This window comes from Dioscorea cayenensis, chromosome 19 (assembly GCF_009730915.1).
Source record: "Dioscorea cayenensis subsp. rotundata cultivar TDr96_F1 chromosome 19, TDr96_F1_v2_PseudoChromosome.rev07_lg8_w22 25.fasta, whole genome shotgun sequence".
Classification (NCBI taxonomy): Eukaryota; Viridiplantae; Streptophyta; class Magnoliopsida; order Dioscoreales; family Dioscoreaceae; genus Dioscorea; species Dioscorea cayenensis.
Genome location: NC_052489.1, coordinates 20,068,809 through 20,095,926, shown reverse-complemented (window position 1 = coordinate 20,095,926; position 27,118 = coordinate 20,068,809). Strand labels below are relative to the sequence as shown.

Below are 27,118 nucleotides of genomic sequence, written 5' to 3'. Positions count from 1 at the left end.
TGAACCTGTCATCTTTCCATTACATATACGTGTGTTTGTGTGTGTGATTTTTATGAGCTTGACATTGAGACAAAACTTGATTTATTATTACTGAAAAAAGCATGATAAGTTTTAGATTTTTTGCAATAGAACAATGAAATAAATTAGAAATGCAGACCTTTTCTCATCGATCAACCGATAGATAAGCTGATAATGGATGTGATGTTTTAATTGTTTTTTATGCATTGGTGCTGCGATTTCTACCTGAAATCAATAAAAACATGCCATGTTTTATGCAAAATATTCTTCACAAACTGCTGCAGAAAAGAATACAATCATATTTTGAGAACAGGAACAGATACAACTCATTCTAACTTGTCTCTGTCTCCAATCTAATTATATAATTCACAAATAAAACAAGGTTTTCATGATTCAAATTATGTCAGATTTCACTGTGCCAATCATGAAAGCCAAATATCTAAAATTTGTGATGATTTTCTGAGGAAAAAGAAAATATACAGATGAACAATATGCGATAAAAGCAAATGGTACATGCATTGGTTTAATGTTCTTATAAATTTAACAAGAGGCATCCTTAAGTTACTTTTACCAAAGGAACACCGAATATAGATCACGCAACATAACATCTGTGTTGCTATGGTGTATTCTAAACATGCAATCAAGCACTTGTCGATCCTATGATATTAACATGAACACAATATCCTGGACTACCACCTGATACAAAATACTCACTATTATCTCAGCCTAAAATGTTGATAAAACAACTATACCTCATGAAAAACAACACAAGTTTCAAATGTAGGTGTTATATAATACTACCATTCGAATAAAAGAACAAACACAATGTGATTGAAGTGCTAGTCATTAAGATAAACAAGACATCAAAAGCATTTGTTGAAATGTATGCTTTTGTTTGTGGACACTTACAGACTGGTGAAAAGGAAAGCAATGTCAATTAGAAATCAGTATCACAAGTCATATGATGCAGAATATTTGAAGCTCAATCATGTGACCAATAGAATAATACCTTTCTCGGTGTAATTTGAGTGAGGACCTAAAAGCTCTGGTGATATCAAAAAATCATAGGTGTTTGTCTTGAAGAAAAGACAAAGACATACCTCTGACTTGTGGTCACCGAGCTTGCTAACAAAACCTTTATAGTATGAAGATCATGTCTAAGACTTGTCTCGCTCTGTCCACCTAAAGATATTAGGGTATGTTAACTTTCAACCTTGTATTCCATGAAGCTAAGAAAATTGACAATATCATTGTCTCAATTGAGTAACGTCATCAATAAGCAGCATTAGAAGAAATGGACTAGACAAACAACATATCAATCAGCAGTTCCTCTACAAATCCACCCATTCAAGAAAACAAATAGCAAAGAATTTGATAGTCATCATAAAGAACACTTACAAACACACTACAGATTTTTTTGTATTTTAAAATCAATTGAATGCAAAATGTAAACAAGTATCACAAAACCGGATCTTTCCACGAATTTAGTTCCAACTGCAAGATGAGCGCCACTCTGCACCCATCTAACATTCCCAGACACACAGCTTGGTCACCTGCTCCATCAAATCAATAAAACCTCACACATAGCATTGACTACGATATCCATTTATGCATACCCATAGAAGATCTTACCATGATGCTGCCAGTCTCAACAGATGTTGGCATGGTACGTGGCGTTGGACCATCTTGTTTTCAAGAAAAGGATGAGAAAGCAAGAGTAGTTTCCTCAACTTTTCGAGAGTGTTTTTTATTGTTGAGCTTTACTAGTAATATGACTATTTTAGCAAGTAGGATCTTCAAATTATATATCAAATATTGTCTGATAGAATTACAATAAGATGATGACATTGCACAAAATCAAGGAAATGTTAATTTAAATGCATACTCTTGCCATGAAAAATCAAAGACAGACTCATCTTGTCTGGGACCAAAATTGGACATACGCCTAGCACTACAACAGCATCATCCTACAGCCTACTCAGGACCAACTCTATAGTACAATCCGAATGTGATAAACTTAACGTTCTATGCCATGATCTTCAGGTTTATAAGCCTGTGAGTTTGAACCTCGACTATTTCATACAAAATTTGCTCAAGAACCTGTTGTTAAACTCCTGTTTTTCTTTTGATCCTTCTCATTTGTTTATCTTCCTCTCTATAGCGTTCACGCCGTTCTTCTCTCTTCCTCTTCTTCATTACCTGCTCATTTTTTGCTTTCTCTGCTTCGTAAGCTTTCCGTTTTTCTTGTTCTTTCAGCTTCCGTTTCTTCATCTGCAGTGACAGCATGTCAGCGAACTCACAAGATATAACCATGAATCTACAGCAATGACTGTTGAAGAATAAACAAATTTGAGAATTGTAATCAGGCTGAAAATAATTTCCTCAAGAAAACATGTACCTTCTCATTTTTAATCAACTGTAGCTGCTGAACAAGAGCATGAACTTTTCGCTCATGAGGCTCCATGACCACAGCTCGTCGGTTTTCAAGAAGTGGTCTCTTTTGAGCTGGCCTGTCCTTTGGCTTAGAAGCAAATGGTAGCTCTGCTTGCAGTTTCCGTGGTATTACCAATGGATTGAATTTTCTTGGCTTCCGCTCAACAGGCTGTAAGAATGGAAAGATGAGAAAGCAAGAATTAGACAAAGTAGTTGTGCATCTTCCTTCACATACCTTGTACACAGAATCTTTGTTGAATGGAATCGGAATATTCTTCTCTATCCTCAGCTCCGCTACAGTTCTCATGCCTTTCCATGTCTGATCACGAGGTTGCAATGCTGTGGCAACAGGGTTATAGAAACGTGGTATGTCTACTTGTGTCCAAGCACGTAAGAACACAATATCACTCATCAGAATCCTGTCCTCAAATGTGCATCTTGCAATCCCTTCTTTCACATTCCCTCCTTTCAGGGACTTATTACCTATTTCAGCTTTAGCCGCCTGGTAAGATGAGATCGTGTTACTGAAAAAATAACTAAAATTCATGTCTTCATGACAATCTACTGATGGGCAATAAAAGATTGTTCAAATGAAAACTACAAGAACCAGTAATATATCAGAGGGAGTCAAAGTTTCGGAACTGATTAAGAAAGCTGAGTAACTTTGTTCAGTAACAGAAAAGAATGACATTGCCCTTCAATGCAATTTTTTTTTCTGTACCAGTTCAGGAACAACAGAAGTTCACTAACTATCATTTTTATATCTATCAAATTGACATGGCCACCATGTAAAAAGACAATAAAAGACACCTAATTGATACAAAAATAAGGTCAACAACATTGTCTTCTATCAGACATATACAAATACAAGCCCAAAAAATCAAGCCAATTATTAGTCACGATTATAGTTCATGAACAAAAATCAAAAGCATATTTCATCCGAACAGTTGAGAAATTACAGCAAGGAAACATTTAGTTGACATCTACTTCCAGAATTTCTCATGTGATTTAACATATGCATGTGATGACAAAAACACAACGTGTTCGTTGCTAAGTGTTAGTCCACCAAAAGCTCATACGGGCAACATGTTTACCTTCTTAACCTGCCCACGAATTCCACTCACAGTCCTGACAGCAGCACCTTCAAACCTGGCAATCTCAAGATCTGATGTAAACATGTCCCTGATCAGGGCTGTCTTTTTGAAGATTTTGCATGGATGACCAACTAGCTTGATCTTCTTCACTATTCGAACAGCATGATTGAACTCTAATACTGAACCTGTTGCTGTAATTCGAAATGCTGACTGCAAGAAACTTAGCAAGTCATGTAAATTGAACAAAACCTTCCCTTTCTCAACTCAACTATTTGATTGAACTTGTTAACAAAAATAAAATATTTCTATAAATTCTGTACTAAGATTAAAATGTCACTAATTAAGAGAGCATTTTCAGTGAGTTTATAAATGCATTTTGTCCTTGTAGATATCATCAGGATAATGATCAGGAATATCTATATTGAAAGCAAAAAATAGCAATAAATGAACTGTCACCAGAAGGAGAAATTACTTGATTATTGGATAGATTTTGAACAGCAAGCATTCCAGTCTTAGGAGGAGCAAGAGGTCCCCACAGCATTGCAAGGCAATGCATGTGTTCAGGAGTATACTTTAGCATGCGGTGACGTCCATTTATATCTTCAATTGCATAAACAGGAATTGTCTGGTACCGCCTCCAGCCAACTGAAACTATGATTGGATCCCGGGTCTTCAGTACTTTCTTGTGCCACCTATGACGCTTCATTCGAACCTAGAAAAAGGAAGCAGTGAGACTTCATAACACATAAAAAGAAATGACACCATGTCTGCAAATACAGACCTGCATGTATCCAACATTTTCTTCCCCAAGACCAATGCCTCCAGCCAGTAATGGATGGCATGGATCAAAATACTCAACCATCTCAAATGGAACATCATGAACCTCTAACCTAAGGTAAGACCCAGTTCTGAAGCCTTCCACCTCTACTCGAGTAGCATCATCTAGATCATTGAGCTCTGATAAGTTCATTTGCTTACGAAGTTCTATCTCTTCTTTCAACTGAAAATCAAACTATCAAAAATTGCATGCATGCCATGTAGCTAAAGTTCATGAAGAATTCAGAAAAGTAACAAAGCATACTTTGTCAAAATATCCACCCTCATTGGCCTGACTTTGATGATATTTTTTCTTCTTTCCTCCATCAGCTTCCTCGTCTGATAGTTCGGATCCATCATATGTTTCTAGCAGTTAAGGTCAAACATTCTCAAAGCATTTTTATAAACAAAACATCAAGACAAGCACCATAGTTAAAAAGCTGAACAACGAGAGTCAAGTGGGATTTTATCTAAAGAGTTAAATATTGATACTCACTTCTGAGAACAAATTACAGATAACACATCCAGATTATTAGATTGGCCTAAACTCATCTAATATTGCAGAAAGAAATTAATTACCGAGCAAAAAAAAATTTAATTAGTGTAAATCATGAAAAGGATATTGAGAATCAAACTTTGCCCGAAGAGCTAACTTCTTAAGTCTTCGATCCTCATTTTCCGTAGTATCCTCCTTCAAAATGCATTCATTCCCTTCCATATCATCAGTAGGCTTGCTCTTGTACACTTCTCCAGTTTCTAAGTCTTCAAAATCACCATAAACAGATTCATCATTGTCTCCATCTTCCATCTGACCTCTTTGAGCAGCCTTCGACCAGTCTCCAGTGATAAAACGGTCACGAATACTTCTGATAAGGTCTTCATTTGACCAATCTTTCAACTGTATATTAATAAATTTTGAACAGTCTTCGAGATTGACATGTGAGCCTGATTTGTGATTCAACTTCTGGAGCATAGGGAAGGAAAAAATTAGGAGTCTTTATGCGCTAAATAAAGGAATAAATCAATTTGAATTGGGCAAGGCAAACAATATTAGAGTGTAAACCAAAACTCTCAACATCCTTCAGACCATTGATTCTGCCCAGAGATTTGTACAAAAGGATAAGGGTGACTTGGACTTGGGTGATTGCCCAATCACCAAGTCTCACCAGCACTCATGCAAATGCAGATCAACAGGCAATAAAGTATTAAAGTTTTTTCCCATAAGAAAGAGATTGTAAAAAATTCAAAAGAACAAGATTTTAAATAATAATAATAAAAGCAAACAAAGATAATTAAAATTAGGCACCTCATGAAATGACAGAGTAGCTAACTGGCGTACAAGTAATGGTGTTACCTTCTCTCTCTCTCCTTTTGGCTTGAAAAAGTTTTCATCATCGCTAGCTTCACTCTCACTGCTATTTTGTTCTTCCTCGGCAACTGCCGATTCAGAGGTTGGTCCATACACAAGCTGCATTAGATTACTATTTCGCCTTGATATTGTTCTGGCAATTAATGACTCTTTCCATTTTGCATTGTGCTCGATCCCACCATCTGTATAACAATTTTGACTAGAATCACCATTTAGCATATGCAAGCATTTCTAGCAAAGGAAGAACTAGAAAATTCAAAAGTATGAACATATAATTTTCTCAAGGAATTCTATATACTCTAAAAATCACTGAATAGAACAGAAAAATAATCATGGTAACATCAATCAAGCAGCTTCTAGGAGTAGGCCATAAGTTGAAATTTCACCTGAAGACTCTGAACCAACATCTGAGTTATTATCATCACTACCATCATCATAGTCTTCTTTATCACCATCACCATCTCCATCATCATAATCTTCTTCATCACCATCACCATCACCATCAGATTCCTGCAGGCCATGAAAAGCACCATATAACGATTTTTAAATAGGCTTAAGGTCATAAAAGAAATGCATAATCAGAAAGTACCAAAGTAAGTTATTTCTTTCATTGACCATGATTATTTGAATCAGGATATAAGAAGGATATCCAAACAAAAGGTTCAAATACTATTTAAAGCAACCCTTGAAAATATTTAATGCAGAGCTTCCTATTATCAAGAGCAATCCCACTTTTCTTCTCTCTTGAGAAAATAAAAAGCTGCGACGAGGGATTTGAACCCGTACTCTCTCTTTAGGCAAGATTTGCTAGAACAAGGTTCCAAACAATCAAAGACACCCTTTATTTTTGAAAACTTATACTACGTTTACATTTAGCAATCATTTGATTTTTTTCACCATATAAAAATTGCAACAAATGCAGATTCTGGCACTTCCACACTCTCTTTGAACTTTTAAGCATTAACAACAGTCTCACAAAATGTCTTTCAAATCCATAGCCAAATCATCTCCATGTCTTTCTGATTGTGTATCATTATACTTTAAGATTTACCAAGGACAAATGATATTTATATTGCAAAACAAATAAGATTCTCAATACTATTTTCAGTTACCTGCCCCAAATCTTTGGGCTTTTACATGTATGGGGCATCTTGCATGGTATAAGAACAATTAATCGCCCAAAAGAAGCATTTTCTTAGATCATGAATAAATAAATAAATCTTCATCAGGAAAGTTTGCCATAATGGAGACAATGAAACGATCAACATGCCCAATAAAAAGAATTAAACAAGAGGACAGATCAGAAAGCACCATCAGAAATCAAAAGCATGAGCAATAGCAGAATCTTAAAGTAATTGTGATTGTAGTATAATGCGAAGAAATTGATTACATAAACTTTGTATAATACAAGCTCAAAATTTTACCATACAAGTATCAGGAGACTTTCACAATACTGAAAAGGAATTGATATAGAAAATTGGCACGCATAAATTACCTCCAAGGAATTATGATCTTGAGAATTTGATGATATAGCTTTTCTCCTAATCCTTCCATTGTGAAACTCAACCTCTTCCTTCAAATCACAGCTTAAGGCTGGGGGTCGCTCATCATCACACTCCTCTCCTTCATCTGAATAATCAGAATCACTCTCCTTTCCAAGTATTTTTACCGTAGACTTTTCTGATCCCATGGATTGCACCTGATTCAAATCTTCATCATCCTCATTACTGGAGATGTTTAGATTGCCGTTATCATTTTCCTTTAATTTATCATCCTTTTCATCAACATCATTTTCTAACCATGTAGGGGGTCTCCTACTAAAAAAATTAATGAAACTCTGTTCCAACTTTTCATCAATTGAGTACTTCGTATTCTGGAGTGTTTTTACCAAATCTACACCTACATCGCGATCGTTTCCTGAAGGCATCACCAGATTGTGAATATCACAAGATCAAGAAAAAATAGTAGCTTACACATAGCAAGTAAATTAGACACCAAAGACAAAATGAAACAAGTATAATTGAAGTCATCAGCACCTAGATCTCATCACAAAATACGATTTTGAACCATGCAAACAATACCGTAGTACATGTCATTAACAACACAAATAAGCAGAGCCGTCTGAGACAAGGTTTTTAAAAACCCAAGGCGGGTTTCAAGGCGCTTCTCAACCATGAGGCGAGGCGTAAGCCTCAAGGCGTTTTGAGGCGTAAGCCTCAATTTTTTTGTGGAAAAAACAATAATAAAATTGTCTATCAAATACAAAGTAATAAAAATATTATCAATTATTCCTAATTTCCATAATTCTATAGTCAAAATCACTGAAACAACAAAAACTAGCAAATTATAATTCCAAATTCAAAACATAATAATTCATCCATACACAAACTATGTAAAAAGTTAACCATATATTAAAAAACATCACTCTTGGAGTACAAGGAAACGAGAGGCCAAGATGTCATTAGATTTTATTATTTTTATTAATAAAATAAATATTTTTAAAACTTATTTTAAACGTGAGGGAACTTATCTGATTAAACTATATTATTTTTATTTTTATTTTTAAATAATAAAAAAAGACTTTTTGTTTTGTTTTCAAAAATTAATAATATTATGACTTATCTTAGTTAAAACTAAAAAAAATAGTTATCTTGATAATTATCATTAAATCTAAAAAAATAGTTTATCTTGATAATTTTTGTCATTTTTACATAATCTAAAAAATCAAATTGGTACGTACTACTTGCAAAACCATAGGTGTTGATGAGTTTTTTCATTGAATTTTACATATATAAGTTTTTATTAATGAAAGTATATACATATAAATATTTTTTATTTGCTTTAAAAATTAAAATGATATTACAAAAATCAGGATTTTTGAAGCTTAAGCCTCACACGAACTGAGGCGGTGCGCCTCTTGACAGTGAGGCTCAAGCCTCAATTTTGAACCTCAAGGCGTGCGCCTTGAGGCTGTTCTCTTGCGCCTCGCCTTGAGGCGCGCCTCAAGGCGCACGCACGCCTCATTCGCTTTTAAAAACCATGGTATGAGATCAACCAGCAACTATAATGTGTACAGAAATACAAAGAACAAGAAAATAGCAATTTAAAATGGCCACAGTCCACCATACCTTTTTTCATGACAGCCCCATTTTCATCATCAACTTTTGAGAACTGAACAAGATGATCATTTATGTTAATGTAAACAGCATCCTTGTCATAAAGAAGATCACCAAGACCAGACATTGGTGCATAGAAAAGTTTTTCCTTGTCCCTTAGTCCCTTCTTTTTAGCTGCTGATGGCAAAGGGCAGGGATCAGGCAAACTGGTCACCCCAGCTAATGCATAATCACCTACACCAGCAATATGTACCTGAGGAAATAACTAAAAACAGTTCAAAAAAAGATATAATCCTCAAAAGCAAGAAAATTTTATGAAGACCAATTACAATAAGGGAAATGAGGCAGTGGTAACTTACAAGTAAAACGTATGAACTCCACAGTGAATTTCCAAGTACAAAGGAGTACCACAACCTAGTTTATAACTAAAACAATAGGGAGATGGAAGACACTGAGCATGTCAAAAGACTAAAATCATTTTGTATAACTACATCCAAATCTCATCATGGCAAGATATTCAATCATTGAGCATGTCAATGCATGGGTGTTTGGAGTAAAAACAACACACTGTACTGAGCGTAACAAAGTTCCTTTGGATTCTACAATGAAAGGAAACATGCACATATTTGCAAGATATGTATCTTTTTTTAGATACACTGGGACACGTTCAAATCACATATTCCCCACATGCTCCTATTGTACCTTATTTATTTTAAAAAGGGAGTTCTTATTTTACTTATTTCATTTCCATTTCACTCTCCATCTTAGTTTTTTCCACTTAATTTTCAATCTAAATCTCCTATGTTTTTGGGATTACCTTGTCCTTTTATTATTTTAAATTGCATATCTTTTATATACTTCTTTTAGCTTTATAAATTTATTCTTATCTTTTAAACAATAATTTTCATGACTTCAAAAATCCTACTTCGCTATAATTTATATTTTAGTATGATTTAAATCCTTTGTTTTAAGTTACATTTTTCTAAAAACAACATATCCAAGTGTCAGATACTCTCCAATACTTTGATACTTGACGCCTGTATCCGTATCTAATAACACTGCATTTGACAGAAAACACATGCCCAAAAAGTCATAAAGAAAAGAGAGCAAGAGGTAGGAGTGATGGTGGCTACTCATTCTAGAGGATGTGCATGCGAGAGTTGGGCCTTCCAAGACTTTATATATCATCAGTGAATGTCCATATGACACCTCTAGTCTGGAGCAACCTACTCCTGTTTCACCTAAGCCTAAACAACACCTTCCCAAATGATATCCTACAACTAGGCCAGCCAATTGGAGACATATATCAAAAAAAAAATTAAGAATGTAGGAACAGAGATAAACAGCACGGCAAATACTACATATTAGAAGATAAGAAGCCTGATGCTTAAACATTATGATCAACTTAATGGGAAAAACCAAAGTAAACAATAGAAAGCCACACCTTGCTGGCCCTCTTCAAATTGCAGCCGCGTAGATAACCATATAATGTGATATTTCTATTGCATTTCCTGTTTTCATGCACTCTTCCAGGAGGAGTAACATCTTCAAAACGATCTACAACAATATAAGGATGTGCAACACGCCAAGATAAAGGATGAAATTTCATTACTGAGATGAATCTTGCAAGATTATGAATTTCGCGTTTAGCATATCTGCCAGAAGTAGAGGGAGGTCAATCCTTGATTAGTGTTTCTTAAATTATTAATCACATCAAAATATAAAACAAGAGTGTGTAAAACAGAAAATGAAAACATCAGCACATGCATGACAAGCAGTTACTTCTACTGTAACCTAACACTAATAATTATTCCTTCACAATATATATATACCAGAATTTGGCATGACATGAATCTGCAAGTCAAAAAGAAAAACCAGTGCAAAGTTCTCACCATGATCAGGTAGAATTGTGCACAAATAGATTTCACAATGGAATGCAAGGAAAACTGATATTCCAAACGACTCTTTACTTACTTTCCATGAATTAGACCAGATAAATAGAACAATTTTGCTCCTTGCTTTACTTCACCCCAAAACCGATGCTTAAGACGTTGCTTGGTTTTTCTGAGTTTCTTAACATCCTTGAACTTGTCAAGATGTGTAAGAACTCCCATAACAGGCGGGAGCCCATGGATTTGTAAAATGTTAAGGAACTCAAAGGTTTCCTGCAAAGTTAAGAAAAACACTCGGATAAAAACTCACATAACAGGGCAAATAATATGACTTCAGAAACTTTGAAGGATACAAAGCTGCAAGACATTAGACACTCGGATTTAATATTATCATTTATCCACAATATTCTGGCTCATAACATAAACAAAAATTTGGATATTTCACTAGAAGCATGTTATCTAGCATTTACTTTCATAGTTCACCATCTTGTCAATTTGTGGTTTATGAAAAGAATCCATTAAAAAAAAAAAAGGGTCTGAAAACTACAAATTCAGAAGAAATATGTAAAAGTTCATAAAATTGTAGTAAAATCAAAGATGAATCATTGAAGGCAAAATGAAAACTGCTTGCTGAACTCACCATTTCAAAACCATAACTTCCATCAACAAGTAGCAAAGCAAGATCGGCAAACTTTGCAGCATCTATCATACCATTAATATCATTTGGGCATTCCACAAACTGCACCCTCCTTTGTTTCCCTATAATTACAAAGATAGAAATGCGGTAGATAATTTTAGACATCTGGTATGTGTCTATCATCCTTGATAAAAAGAAAACCTAAGATCACAATAAATCTTGGTCTGCAAGAGCTTTAATGAACGAAAAGCAAAATCCAATGTACTTAACACTCATAAAACTACCTGATACGACTGTGATTGGACCACGAACTTCAGATAAGTTGTGTTTAGTGTAATGCTTTACAAGACATTTGATCAGAAGAGACTTCCCAACCTACAAAGAGCATAATTACAATTTACAACCATAAACAAATAAAAAAACCTTTCATGGGATGAAGAAAAAACAATCTCCAGTAAGAGATTACTTTAGGCGGTCCATGCACGACAACAACAAAAGGCGCTGGTTCCCCAATAGACCGGTCTATTGTTGGAACATGAAGCCTGCGTTGTTCTCTCTCTGCTGTTCGTGATTGCAGTCTTTTTGCTTTTACTGATGAATTGAAAGCAAACGCCTATAGGGGGGAAAAAACAGGTCATAACAACTCATCATCAGTTCTGCAGAAATTAGGCCTGGAAAATTAAAGAATAGATGTTTCCAAACCTTGGGATTTTGCTTCTTGTCACCACTGGCGGCCTCCTTATTCTTCTTATTCTTCTTTACCTTGGCACCCGACTTGTGAGACCTGTGGGATTTGTGTGGCTGGCTTTGATCCTCAGAAACCCCCATGGCTCACCTTACTAAATGAGTGCAAATTAGAACCAAAACCAGAAAAAGAAGTGAAACCAATTCTATGTAGCAGCACAGACTTATTGAAGAAAGAGGAGATTCAATAATCATAGCAAATATCGCAAGAACCCTACAATTCACAAAAGAATCAAAAACCTAGCATACCAGCACATCTTAAGGGTGAAAAAAATTTTCGATTTTCAATTGATGAAACTAATGGAAACAGGAACGAAATCCAAAACTTGAATGAGAAATCGAAAAGCATACCTGGAGATCTCTGTCAGTGTTGCAAGCCAGGGTAGGGTTTAGGGTTTTTAAGGTGGTCGCAGGAAGGGAACGGGAAAACAAATCCGAACACTAATTCCGCTGTATAGCAAGGCCTATAAGCACACAGAACTATCTCGAGCTCGACCTGCAACGAGGGGGCGAGCGCGCTCGAGCTCCGAGCAATAGCGACCACACCGCCTCGCCGGTGAGGTTGAGATGATTGGCGACGCCGGTGAGGCCACGGCCAGAGATTGAAGACGATGACGATTGGGAGACGGCGACTGAAGACGACGGCGATTGGCGAAGTATTTAGATTGAAGAGACGGGGGCGGAGGGTTAAGAGATATATGGTAAAGTTACATTAACAATTTAAAGTGGAAATTGATAAAAACATAAATTTGCAATATTGTCAAAAACAATCCTTTAATTTCACAATCCCTAAAAACCCCTTCCTTTAAATTCAATATTTTTCAAATCCCCAAAGCATGTAATGGTGATTAATTAAGTTATTTTTAAATGTTATGGACAAAATTGCCCTTGCATAGAAAGTTGTGGCACTGTAAACAATTCGGCGGTTTGATAGAAAGTAGAGGGTTTTTCTTAGGATAATCCCAAGAGATGACTTTACTGAAACTGTATACTTGTCTTTTCTCCACTCGCCTCCTCAATTTTTCCCTTTCCGAAGTTATCTCTACCAGGACATCCTCTGTAATTTCAGTTTTTCCCTTTCCACCGGTGTGTCGAAGGAGAAATCCCGTGCAAGTATTCAGTCTTTCATCAGTTTGCAATCTAAGGTATTGAAGAAGTCGTAATTATGGTTATATGTTAACTATTCTGTTACAAAGAAAGATTTTTCGGTTTTGTTTTGTGGTTCCATTTTTATTGGAAGATATTGAAGCCTGTAGGGGAATTTCTCGGCTGGGGTTTCGTTAGTCTGCAGGGAGATTTCTCAGCTAAGGTTTTGTTTTGTTTTACATTTTCGTCTGTGTACACGATCAAAATAGTTTTTCAATTGTTATGATTTGTTTAATGTTTATAATGTATGTTTCCCTTTTCATTTAATATGGTCGCAGTTTTACAAATGATCTTTTCGTTTAAAAAAAATGAGTTTTTGTTTAAAAAAGTATGTATCTGTTTAAATATCGTGGTTACCGTTTAAGAAACTATATCACTATTTAACATATTATATCTATGTTTAAGATTTGAGGCTGGCTTCCGTTTAAAAACCTCTATTTCCGCTTAAAACATTGTAAATACTGCTTAATGTGTTGTTATTGTCGCAGGCCTATGATTATGGCGGTCAACCTAGTCAATGGGCGATGTTACTTGACACCGGTAGTCGAGGCCTTGGCTGAATTGAAAGTTCACATGACCCCTCGACACTGGAAGATCATCCGAAGGACACTATTTACAGTATTTACTGAGCTAGAAGCTGTATTCCAAGAGAGGGCCCTTCTTGATTCTCTATTACAAAGGTACGATGGCCGCACCAATAAATTCAGGATCGAGGAAAGCCTGCTGAGTTTCATTCCTGAAGATGTGGCCCTCGTTCTTGGTCTGCATTGCGATAGAGACGCAGTCGTGTTTCAGAATAAGAAAACATGCTCAGCTTTCGAAGAGAGGTATTTATCAAATACCTACGAGAGACACAGAGACTCCATCAAGAGAACTCTTGAGTAACTTGTTCGACAGAGGGGAGAAGAAGAAAATTTTGTCAAACTCCTAATGGTGTACCTCATGGGTACAATCCTCTTCCCAAATACCTCATACTCAGTTTCGAATTGGATCATTGATTATGTCGATGATCTACCTGGCATGGGCTGATACCCATGGGCGCAGGAAACGCACGAGTGCCTTATGGAGGACATTCCACAAGCAGCCGCTCGAGTGCAAACTAGATGCGCAGGGAAGAAGACCAACACAGGGTATATTAAGGGTTGCTTAGCCGCATTGAACATCTGGTTTTACGAGCTGACCGGAACCGAAAAGAAAGTCCATTTCGGCAAGACCCCAAGGATGCTGTGCTACGGTGAAAATACTTACCGGAATCAAGCGACGATCGAAACCAGTTTGTCATCTCTTGAAGAAAAAGAGGTGATAAATCATGAACAATGTATTTAACAATAGTAGTTAGTGTTTAAATATAATATTTAGCGTTTAACAACATGTAGTTTCTGTTTAAATATGTTCTTTAGTTTTTAAAAAGTATGTTTTATGTTTAAAAAATTGCTATACCGTTTAAATATATAAGTTAAATTGTTAAATTTATTTGTTTTTGTTTAAATTGAATGATTTCTCTGAGATTGTTTTATTTACATATGTTAGTTTCCTGAGCTGGTCCCGGCGAATGCCAATGAAGATATATTTGTTCGGGCCAACCGTCGGGGGATGTTATTGCTCCGAAACCATTTGCTCGAAGGCAAGATGAGAGGCTAACCTCTTCCGTGCGCGCGCGACACCGTTCTCCTACTTCTAGCCCAACTCGTGCACGCATTCCTTAGTGCCGGAGAAGCCCTCCCCTACCTTGCCCAATTGCAACACCCCCTCCGACCACGACAACGATAATCCCCTTGATCGTCATAGCCCCCCTGACCGTGGCAGCCCCCCCCTACGGTAATTGGCGACGATGTCACTGCAACTCTTCTGCAAGAGTGCCAGATATTGATTACCAAGTTCTCTCGGCCGTCGCTCAGATTGAGGCATTGGAAGGACGATCACAATCGACTACGCCATCCCTCCAAACAAATGAAGCACCCAGGACGGATGAGGCGTCGAAATTTGATGACGATGACTTCATCGAGATGGCCATTCCAACATGACCACGTCTGAAGAGAGTTGCAAAACAGAGGAAAACAATAATGCCTCTCTATCCACCACCTGCTGACGATGAAATAATAACAACACCATCGGCGGCTTATGCTGTTATTGAGTCTATAGCCGTTGATGACATGGCCATCATGGTGGAGGAGATCGTAGATGATGTTGTCATTGCCGCGACTGATAAGATCGTTGACTCTGTTGTAAACGAAATCTCCGTCACGGTAGAACCGGCGGTCGACAGTGGGGCATCGAAGGTGGACACAATCCCTAAACAACAAGAACCAGCTAAGGGTGTGTCTCTCATTGATGTTGTTGCCATAGCCGCGGTTGAGAAGATCGTTGACTCTCTTGTCAATGAAATCACAGTCACGGTCAAACTAGCCGCCTACAGTATTGCATCGAAGACACACACAATCCCACAACAACAAAAAGCATGTAAGGATATGTCTCGGGTTGATGCTTTCGTCGTGCCCGCATTGAATGAAATGCTACTGGTGCTGAACAACGACCACTGTTAACAACAGTGCCTCAAGATGATCCCAAAACAGCTGTTGATGAGAGACAAGGGAACGCCACCGAAAAAACGAGAGATATGATCATTGCCAACCAACAATATGAAGAATTTCGGAAAGACTTTGTTCTAAAGAAGAAAAAATGCCCTGGACAATCGCAACTCAACCAATACGAGCAGGAGTTGATAAGGATCTTCCTCAACTGCACTATAGACCAATAAGTTTGAAGTTTTTATGTTATTGTTTAAACATATATTATACCGTTTAATTTATTTAGTTACCGTTTCAAAATATGCAATACCATTTAAATATTTGAAATATTATTTAACTATTAACATTATCGTTTAACACGGTCTGTTACAGTTTAACTGCAGGACTGCCGTGTGGAGGAATGACTCTGTCGGCACAACACGCAAGAGACTATTCACGCTGCTTGGCAGGAAGGAGATGCTGTCAGTCGATGTGATAGACTCTTTCGTATGCATAATACAAAAGTCACTGACCATAGTACCATATCCTTATAAGAAGTGCGCCTCCATCACACGACCACTGGTGCTATTTATGTCAAAACAGGAAGACGCGATTGACACAACCTTTGCTATGATCGGAGATGCCACACATAATGTGCATGATGTTGACATTGTCATCCTCCCGATAATAATGAATGGCCACTTCCATCTCGTCGTCCTTGACAATAACAAACAAGAATACAGGCATTATTCTTCATGCCAAAGTGAGGAGTACGATAAAGACGTGTTAAAAATGGTAATTTCTTTGATCAATAGAGTTTTTGATTAATAGTGTTTGGCAAATAATCTTTATTCTAATCTCAAATTGTTTACTTCGACAGCGGACACTATTCAACACTTGTATCGATATGGAGTTCGGCAAAATGGTGACCAGAAAGTACCCGCTAGTTCACGACCATGAAACCCCACGACAGAAAAGAGGCAGTCCCAACTGCGCCGTATATGTCATGCGTTTTATCGAGCAATTACTCGACGATGAGAAGCTATAGCTACCGCAAACGAACGTCCCTTATCTGAGATTAAAGTATGTTGCCCGCATACTTATGGAAGGGAGCGCAACCGGCATCAAGGAGAAAGGGGATCTTTGATTGCGGGAAAATAGAATTGACATGATCTTGTTTGTTTTCATATGTAAAACAGTTTTGTCGTTACAAATTTAAATTCAATTCATTGTTTAACTAAAACATGACAAATTTTTCATTGTAAATTTACTAGTGTTCATTTACTAGTCTGTATACTTGTGTAATTGACTTTGTTTGCTTAACTTAAAATACAATTGTTTAAATATCAGTGTTTACGTTTAAAATAAAGTAATGACAATTTAATAAAACAATACCTCTATTTAAATATATGTGTTATCGATTAAGTTTAAGTGTTTCTGTTTAACAATCAATGTCTTAAGTTAAATATCAAAGAAAGACAAGTAAATTAGATTTACACTGTTTAAATATCCAAAGTTGGCACTCAAATAAGTTTCTTTCTTGTTATAAAAATTTGTTTATTTACAATGCCTAGTCGCCGACAGTTTCATTGCAAAATCTACGATTGTGATCGGACGCGTGGCATGGCTACAATGTAACTCGCAGACCTTAGACCCTTGAGACTCGATCCTCTTTCATCTAGGACATCCAGGTTACCTTCTCGTCTCAGGCGGTCGCAAACGCAGTTCACGATTTTCATCTGTTGGCTTGTCATTGTTAGGTATGGGGAATACAGCTTCCTTATATGCCAGTTTATAATTATCGACGGTGAAGTACCCGCTAATAAATCGATGAATGTTAGTGCCTGTCTTCATTATTGCAGCACAAGCGTGTTTGCACGGGATACCATAAACTTGCCATCTACAATATGAGTAAGTTCTTATGGCAAGATCTACAGAGTATGAGCACTCGTCAATCACTTCATAACGACCATCGACACAACAACCAACACGATGATTTCGGCCGTCTTCAATAAGTATCTCTACCTTCGAATGTATGTCCGGGCATAAGTAGGTCTCCCATTTGTTAGCTTGCTTACGGCGATTGCATAACATGCGCATCAACTTGAACTTGTACAACATAGACCACAAACAGATACACAAGGTAAAGCATACACATTAATATTTAAAGAGAAACACGCTTTATGAAACATTAATTTAATAAGTTAAACGATAAGCTAGATAATTAAACACAATAACTGATAATTGAACAGTACTGAAGAGTTTTAAAGGATAAGACGAAATCTTAAATGAAAATGAAATTAGCAGTCAAATACCTTATGGAGTTGACCATTTTCATCACCGGTAAATGCCGAGCTTCTTTGATCCACGCATTAAACGACTCTGTAACATTTGAATACATCTCACCCCAACGTTCACCTCTGAACTGATAATTCGACCAATGTGACATATCCGATTTATGAATCAACCAGTGATGGGCTTCGGGTGATGTGGCCTGCAGTTCATTGACGGTATCATTGAATTCTTTAGCTGTGGACGCCCACGCAATGCAAAAGTATATAGACAGCACTCCTCCCTCATTGCCTTCCCAAGTCTGACATTGGCTTTCATAAAATTGGCCTCTAAGTGTCGAAGGCAATATGCATGTCGGGAAGAAGGTAAGACTAGGAAATGAACCAAGTCCAATTGGCATCGATCTCGTTGTCGACAATACCGAAGGTGAAGTAGAAAAAACCATTGTTTTCATCTTTGCCTGTGGCACCCAATAGAGTACACCGATACTTCCCAAGAAGGTGGGTACCATCGAGAAACAACAACGGCCTGCAAGCCCTCTTGAATCTCACAATACACGTACTGAAAGAAAAGCATGCACGTTTAAAATGCTCACCGCCTCTCTCCACAACCGCAATACTGCTGGGGTTTGTCTCAACCACCTTATCCACATACCAAAACAACAAATCATAGCTGGAGATGTCACTGCCGTCGAGGATCACCCGGGCATGCTCTTTTCCCAACCAAGCCTTACCCATTTTTTGGACGCTTTCGGATGCGACGCCGATCCTATTCCACCACCGCAAGTGTGTGACGAGTTGATTGTCTTGATTTTGAAAGTATTTTTATTATATTCTTTTAAGGCATGAAGGCACCATTGACAACCATTGGCAGCACATTCTACAGTCACCAGGTGTTTTTCGTTCTTTATGAATTTGAAGTCAAAATTTTGGTTTGATTGTGAAATTTCAAAGTGCGTCCCTGAAATGTTCAACGTCTTCAAAACGTTGTCCGATATCCAATGACAATACTTTGGATTGATCTGACGAGGAAGGAAGGCATCCCACACCATCAGGGTCGCCATGGGGTGGGATCGTAGCGCTCGCAGAATTCGAATTCCTGCCAACACTTCAGTTTAAACGAGGGCGATAAATATTTGTAAGCGAAAACAAAACATTTTAAATGATAAATACTAAAGTTAAATGTTAAACGAAACAGTTAAACTTAAACAAAATAATTTAAACGGTTACTCCAGTTTTTAAATGGAAACATGGTATAGATAAACAGAAACTGGGATACTTAAACAATAATTAACTCGTACATCTACATAAAAATAAAAGAAAAGAATATTACAATGAGAAGAACTCGTTTTCAGTAGGATACGACGGCACATCATTTGTCTCAACAACAAGATCGACTACAACGCATTTGAAGATGGAGTTCACGTGACACATGCGCTGGAAGTCAACCTCATTTTCTACTAGATATACCGTTTTATGTCCATCGGGTGATACAATCCTCTTCCCAGACACGTCGTGCTTGGTTCTGAGATGGATAGTTGACTATGTCGATGACCTACTTCCATGGGACGATATACATGGGCGCAAGAGACGCACAAGTAGCTGATGGAGGACGTCCCACAAGCGGCCGCTTGAGTGCAAGCGAGATGCGCCGGGAAGAAGACGAACACGGGGTATGTCAAAGGTTTCTCGGTGGCGCTGATAATATGGTTTCATGAGCTGACTGGCATCGGGAAGAATGTGCAATTTGGTAAGATCCCGAGGATGTTGTGCTACGGTGAAAATATTTACTGAAAGCAAGGAGGTAATAAATCATGAGTCTCGGTTTAAAAATCAAGGTATTATGTCTAAATGGTGTGATTAGTGTTTAATAAATATATACTATGTTTAACTATATGACATATCGTTTAAAATACTACATCAACTATTTAAATATTTGAGTTAACTTTTTGAAACAATTTGTTATTGTTTAAATTGAATGCTTTCACTGACATTGTGTTCTTTATCTATGTTAGTTTTTTGAGCTGGTCGTGGCGAATGCGGATGAAGAAATCTTCATTCTGGCCATCTGCCCAGGGGATGCTATTGCCCCCGAACTACCCCCTTCCCCAACAGCTACGGTCCTCCTTGGGGACGATGTTATCGCACGTCTGCTGCAAGCCTGCCAGGTACTAATGACCGAGTTCCCTCTTGCTTGAGTGGAGGCATTAGAAGGACGGGCACAAGCGAATGCGTCATCCTTACAAACAAATGAAGCAGATGACATGGACGCCACCCGGAAAAGCTCATATTTTGATGATGACAACATTGGCTAGGCCGTTTGAAGAGGGCAACGGCTACAGAGAATTAGCAACAAAAGGAAAACAATAATGTCTCTTCCTCCACAAGCCCATGATGAGATAATAGCAGCACCACCTGTGAATGATTGGCTGGCTACAACTGCAATATCTGAGGAAATTGATCCAGAAGAAGCTACAATTGTAGTCGATACGATGGCTATAATAGACAAGATCGTCGACAGCATTGTCAACCAAATCCCTGTCTCGGTGGAACCGGTGGATGACACCGCCGCATCAGAGGGAAAAACTCTCCCACAACATTCAACAACAGCTGGCGATGATGCTTACGCGGGACAAGCCAATGTTAGTGAAAAAACAACGAGCGGTACTGCGGTTGCCAGTATGGTCCTCGCTGACCAACAATACGAACAAGTGCAGACGGACTTTCGAGCGAAGAAGAAAAGATACACCGGACAGGGGCGCCTCGACTTGTTCGAGAAGGAATTATTAAAGATCTACCTGAATTGCATGATGGATTTGTAAGTATCAAGTATTTCCATTATAATTTAAATATAGATGGTATCATTTAACTTTATGAGATACCGTTTAAATATTTTACTTACCAGTTAAATATTTATGTTATTGTTTACAAATTTGTGTTACCACTTAACTTATATTGGCTCCCTTTAACTTTATATTTTACTATTTAACGACAGGATTGTCGTATTGAAGAATGAATGTGTCAGCACAACACGAGCCAGTCTATACACGTTAGTGGACGGGAAGGAAATGGTGGCAGATGATGTGATGGACGCATTCATTTATATAATCCAGAAATCTCTTACGAAAGTACCGTATCCATATGCGAAGCGCGCTTCCATCACCCGACCGCTGGCACTATTCATGTCTAAGCTGGTAGACGCCATTGAAACGACTCTCACTATGATGGGTGATGCAGTGAGTATCCTGCATGATGTTGACATAGTCATCCTGCCAATCATCATGAATGGCCACTTCCATTTGGTCGTTCTTGATAATGACAAGGAAGAATACAGGCACTATACTTCTACTGAAAGTGAGGAGTATAAGAGAGACGCCGGAGAGATGGTAAGTGCTTTGATAACTAGAGTTTTATAAATAGTGCTATATTAGTCGGGATTCTAACGTCAAATTTTAAATCTCGACAACGGAGACTATTCGACTATTGTGTTGATATGGACCTAGGCGACTCCGCGACTCTAACTTACCCCTTTATTCATGACATTGATACCCCAAGGAAAAAACGAGAAAGTGTCAACTGTACCATCTATGTCATGCGGTTTATCAAACAACTACTCAACGGTGAAAAGCTACGGCTACCGCAAGCGGACGTCCCTTACTGGAGCCTAAAATACGTTACCCGCATACTTAAAGAAGGTAGCGCAGCCGGCATCACTGAGAGAAGGGGATTCCTCGACTGGGGTTGAAAGAGATTAATTTGTAATTATATAAAAGAGAATTACAGTGTAAATAACATTGTAAATCATTTAAATATAATTAATTTTGTTTAAATATCACTGTCATTGTTTAATTATCATTTTCTGTGTTTAAAAAACAATGTTTCTTTGTTTAACTATCATTGTTTATTATTTAAATACCTTAGTATCTGTTTAAATACTAAGTGGTTTGTTTAACCTTTTCGTTTATTTACGATGCTTTTTTTTTCTCAAAATGTGTAAGTAAAACGTTAAGAGAAAATGCCTCTGTTTAAATATCAAAAGTTGACACTTAAATATCATACTTAAGGAGAGGAGCGCAGCTCTTATCATTGAGAAAGGGGATCACTCGACCGGGGTGGAAAGAGGTTAATATGTAATTATGTCAAACAGAATTACCGTGTAAATAACATTGTCTCGCATTTAAATATAATTGATTTTGTTTAATTCCTACTTGTCTCTGTTTAAACAACATTTCCTCTATCTTAGTTTAATATAATTGATATTGTTTAATTATCATTGTCTCTCTGTTTAAATATCATTGTTTTTTTTTAAATACCACTGTCTCTGTTTAAATACGAAGCATTTTAGTTTAACCTTTTGTTTATTTGCAATGCCGTTTAAATACGACTGTCTCTGTTTAAAACGTTAAGGGAGAATATCTCTGTTTAAATATCAAAAGTTGACACTCAAATAAGTTTGTTTCTATTAAAATATTTGTTCATTTACAATGCCTCTTTCGTCTATTAACATCATCGACATAACGACCAACATGAAAACAACAACCAACGTTTACAATACCAACATGAACATTTCAGCTTTCCTCAACAAGTATCTCTACATTCGAGTGCATGTACGAGCAAAAGTAGGTGTCCCATTTGTTTGCTTGCTCAAGGCGGGTGCATAACATGAGCATAAACTTGAACCTGTACAACGTAGAAAACAAACACTTAAAAAAGGTTAAGCAAAGACACTGATATTTAAATAGAAAAAAGGTTAAATATAATTGATGTGTCATGGTTATCCTCCTCTAGAGAATCCTCCACAATCAAGTAATAAGTGAAAAGATAGTTTAACTTTCTTTTCTTGCCCAAGTAGAAACGCCCGTCATCCTCCGCTGGAGAATCCACGCATTCAGGCAATTACGAGGGCATTTTGACATGGGCAAGAACAGATAGTTTAACTTATGGTCTGACTGAAGTGAATATCCTGGACACATGAAGGAAAATCTCAACCGATAAGAAGAAAATGAGGAGGAGGAGGAGGAGGAGGTGTCCAGGGGAAAGGGTCTTCCTTCTCATTTATGGTGTGAAATCCACAAGCCTGTTGACGCTTCAGATCCGAGGATAAAAAGGGAAAAACGCATGGGGGGCCGACTTGACTGATAACGAGGAAAAATAAATATGCTTTCAATATTTATGTTAAATTTTAGAAAATTTAATGACGACCTTAATTCTTATGCACGGGAAACCATAAGCTTGCCATCTGCAGCATCAGCAATTTCTATTGGCTGATGATTAAGCGATGACACTGATACTTAAACAAAGACACTGATACTTAAGCAAAGACACTGATACTTAAACAGTATTGTAGACAATTAAACGAAGATCGCGATATTTAAACACAGAACATATCTTATAGAGTCGACCATTTTCGTCACCGGTAAATGCTGTGCTTTTTTTATCCACGCATTTAATAACTCCGCGATATTTGAATACATGTACTCCTGAATGTCAATGGTCTTATACAAGGGTCAGTCCTTGAGCTGACATTCAAAACATTGTCTGATATCTAACGTCAGCACTTAAGACTAATCTGACGAGGAAGGAAGTCATCCCACACCGTCAAGATCTGAATTCCTGCCAACACTTCAGTTTAAACGAAAACGATCAATATTTTAAGCATAAACATAAAGTGTTTAAATGATAAATTAAAATGTAAACATTGATTCAAATATTTAAATAGAGACAGAATTAATTAAACGGAGAAAATAATGTTTAAATGTAAACCTAATATATTTAAACAAAGACCGACATAGTTAAACAATAAGTAATTTATACAAGTTAATAAACATAAAATAGAAGAACTTTACAAGGAAAGAAACTCATTTTCAGTAGGATTCAAAAATGACACATCGTCTGCCTCGACAACAAGATCAACTACAACGCATTTGAAAATGGAGTACACGTGACACAACCGCTGGAAGTCAACTTCGTTTTCTGTTGGACAAACCGATTTAAATCCATCCGGTGCGAAGAACTTCACCCCGACATGGGAAATATTGAGACCCCATCATTAACATATCTCAGCTAACACCGATTCTCAACAAGTCAGTGCCATTAACATTAGCACTCATCCCTCCCCGTCGTATCTAGCAATACCACAACAAGTCTCCATCATAAACATTCATTTTTATAAATTGTGTTACTCCCTCTCTCCCGTAGAATGATCAAATTGATAGCAACAAAGAAAGCCTCACCTTATCGGGAAACTGGCAGAACTCAAATCGAACAAACCAAATGACAAGAACAAAAACAAGATGTGATTGAGCCTTCTAAACTTTGTTTGACAAAAAACAAGCATAAAGGAAAAGAAAATGCAAAATTGTATGTATAAAGGGCGGACATGATGTGATTGGGCGGCTTTTTTCCCACCATTTTCAAAGGCAAAAATGGAATTTCATATTATGGACCCATTTGAAGTGAACGGTAGGGGGTAAAAGGGAACTTAAACAATAACGGAAGTGTTGTCCGGGATTTGGCAAAGTTTGAGGGGCTGTTTAGGTATATTTGAAATTCACAAGGGGTAAACATCAATTTTTCCAAATTTAAAAGGTTTTTGTTAAAAGAAAATTTACAATTGAGTCCTTTGGTTTTTTGGTTAATTTGAGAAGCATTTTTCAAAATATAACTTTTTTTTTACATCTGTTCTTAATAAATTTCTAAAAAATTTATCAAAAAATAATAATAAATAAATAAATAAATTTCTAAAAATGGTATAATATGTTTTTTTTTACATGTTATACTCTAACTTTATATTTATAAATTTATATTTAAATTATTGAAATTACTGGGAGTAGATGTGAGTTAGAAATGTTTTTTATCAAATAAAAAATTTTTGGATCAACTAACTCTTTTTTTTCGTACATATATACTTCATTACATTTGGCTAACTCCGATTGGTTTATCCTTTTCCATATTTTCTTTTATTTTTTTCAACCCTAGCCACCACAATTAACGGCTGGATCTCTGAGGAACCAGAGAACAAGGAAGAGAAATTCGATGAGGAACCATCCAGCCTCCAAGGGATCGCAAAGACAACAAGCTCGATCTTAAACTGGATTGTGGTTGCTTTAATTTTTTTTCTTTTATTTTTCTATTTGTTATTTTCTTTTTCTTCTTCTTCTCCTTCTCTACGATGCACGGCTGGATCTCTCACTCTCGCTTTCAAGCCTCGAGCAGTTAGAATGGAGACCAGAACGACATTACAGCTGAGATTGACCTTGCAAAGGTCTATGATTACGGCAAGAGATGAAGGGATGAAGCCAAAGAAGAGGTTTCCTGGCAGGGAGAGCGTATTGAGGAAAGGGACCCGGGAGAGAGAGTCAGCACTAGTGGGGAGGTCTCCGATGAGGTTTTTCTCATGGAGGATCACTCTCTCAATGGACCTAGCAATATTGCAGAGTACGCCCGAGAAGATGCAAGGATCAACGGAGGTAACCTAGGAATATAAGGTCCACTTATATTCAGTGTATTCTTTCGGGGCCTAAATCACCAGCCCTCAACGTAGTTTTGCAAACTTTTTAAGATGAATCAAGGGTAATATTGGAACTCTCATGTTATTGCTTTATTTGTTTGTCTTCAGTCTTCTCTTTTAGTTAGCTTTACAAGGTATATTATTGGAGGACTTAATCGGTCTTTGCCAACCACTTTGCTTTCCAAAAATTATTATATTTATTTGACGATAGACATGTTTCTGTTCACAGGATAAAGATGTAAAATTCATAACAAACTATGATGAATCTTTATTGCACTTGGTTCTTGCAGGCACCGATATCATGCTATGATGTGCATTTCATGATCCTATGGTACAGATATCGGTATGGTAGCATATTACAGTCATCATCGATATTTTATTTTGTCTAACTATGTGCAATTGAATTGATCATGAAACTAATACAATATTTTGCTTTATTAAATCATGATTCTTTCAACATAGGCAACTTAACTCATCATAATTAATAGTAATGCGCCACATAATTACCTGCCCTTCGTCCTAATAAGTATTTTATTTAGAGATGTATTGAACCATTAATCTTTTGCATGAGCCGGTGAAGTATAATATGTCCCTTTCTTCATCCTATTTAAGTACTGATGTAAAAGTTTAATAGCTCAAGGCAGTGAAGTATGGATCTGCTCCCATACTAATGGACTCAAGAATTGATGAATTAAGGATTTGTTATCATCAAAAACTCAAAAGTTTAATTAGGAGAATTTGAAAGCTCACCTTTTCAGTAAAACATATTGTTTAAGTTTTAAGCAAATGTTTTATGTCACTACAGTTTGCACAAGTCTACATAATAATTAAATATACAATACTAACCATATATTAGTATTAATTATTTTGAGGTTGTTTTATTTTTTAAATTAGTCTTCCAAATGATGATATTTTCCATATATTTCGTTCCACATGCGTATTAATTCTAATATTTATTTATTTATTTACCATATTTCAATGAAAAAAATATTTTAATAAACCTTCTCAAACATAATAATTAAATATTAAGTACCAACCATATGTTAGTATTAATTCTTTTGAGGTTGATTTTTTTTAATTACTTTTCCTAATTATGGTAATTTTCATATATTTATTTCCACATGCGTGATAATCATAAGTTTTTTTTAACATCAATTCGAATACAAAATTGTATACTTATCCAATTAATCCAATTTCTATCCTGAGAATATCTTCAAGTTGATGTTAAAAAAAAATGCATACCAAAACAAAATATATTGCATCAATTTGATGCTTTGAGCTATCAAGTGCACTACTTTCTCCATCACTCAAATTATTTCTTTACATAAGCGAGCATGCTAGCTCATATAAAATGGTGGATAAGACATATTCATCACAAAAGTATTGATGATTCTTATATTTTATTAGTTCTGGAAGCCTTTAACCCACTAAGTTTTGACTCGAACTTTAGGTTTTCACCCATTCTAATATGTCCAGTTGGGGTTGAGCACTTCGCACCACTCATACATCTTTCCAATTACATATGAAAAAATTTCACATTGTTGA

General features: G+C 36.7%; 1 protein-coding gene across 1 annotated transcript; it reads right to left on the bottom strand.

Annotated features, from left to right (window-relative positions):
• Positions 1–1,865: 1,865 nt before the first annotated feature.
• LOC120283843 (ribosome biogenesis protein bms1) lies at positions 1,866–12,799 on the bottom strand. The gene is made up of 19 exons (XM_039290606.1): positions 12,471–12,799; positions 12,078–12,214; positions 11,842–11,988; positions 11,660–11,750; positions 11,379–11,497; positions 10,821–11,011; positions 10,291–10,501; positions 8,859–9,099; positions 7,226–7,647; positions 6,117–6,240; positions 5,716–5,912; positions 4,985–5,325; positions 4,627–4,723; positions 4,327–4,545; positions 4,018–4,257; positions 3,546–3,755; positions 2,687–2,953; positions 2,417–2,620; positions 1,866–2,289 (listed from the first exon to the last, which is right to left on the bottom strand). Exons 2-19 carry the CDS (start codon positions 12,201–12,203, stop codon positions 2,125–2,127), a joined length of 3,612 nt encoding a protein of 1,203 aa, XP_039146540.1. The 5' UTR covers positions 12,204–12,214; positions 12,471–12,799; the 3' UTR covers positions 1,866–2,124.
• Between the last annotated feature and the right edge of the window lie 14,319 nt (positions 12,800–27,118).

What these genes read in the sequence shown, in the direction of transcription:
- LOC120283843 (XM_039290606.1), bottom strand. Translation starts at nt 12,203, where the DNA reads ATGGGGGTTTCTGAGGATCAAAGCCAGCCACACAAATCCCACAGGTCT. An exon ending in TGGGGCTGTCATGAAAAAAG is followed by an intron (nt 7,648 to 8,858) that starts GTATGGTGGACT and finishes TGATGCCTTCAG; the next exon opens with GAAACGATCGCGATGTAGGT. An exon ending in CAAAAGGAGAGAGAGAGAAG is followed by an intron (nt 5,326 to 5,715) that starts GTAACACCATTA and finishes CCTATGCTCCAG; the next exon opens with AAGTTGAATCACAAATCAGG.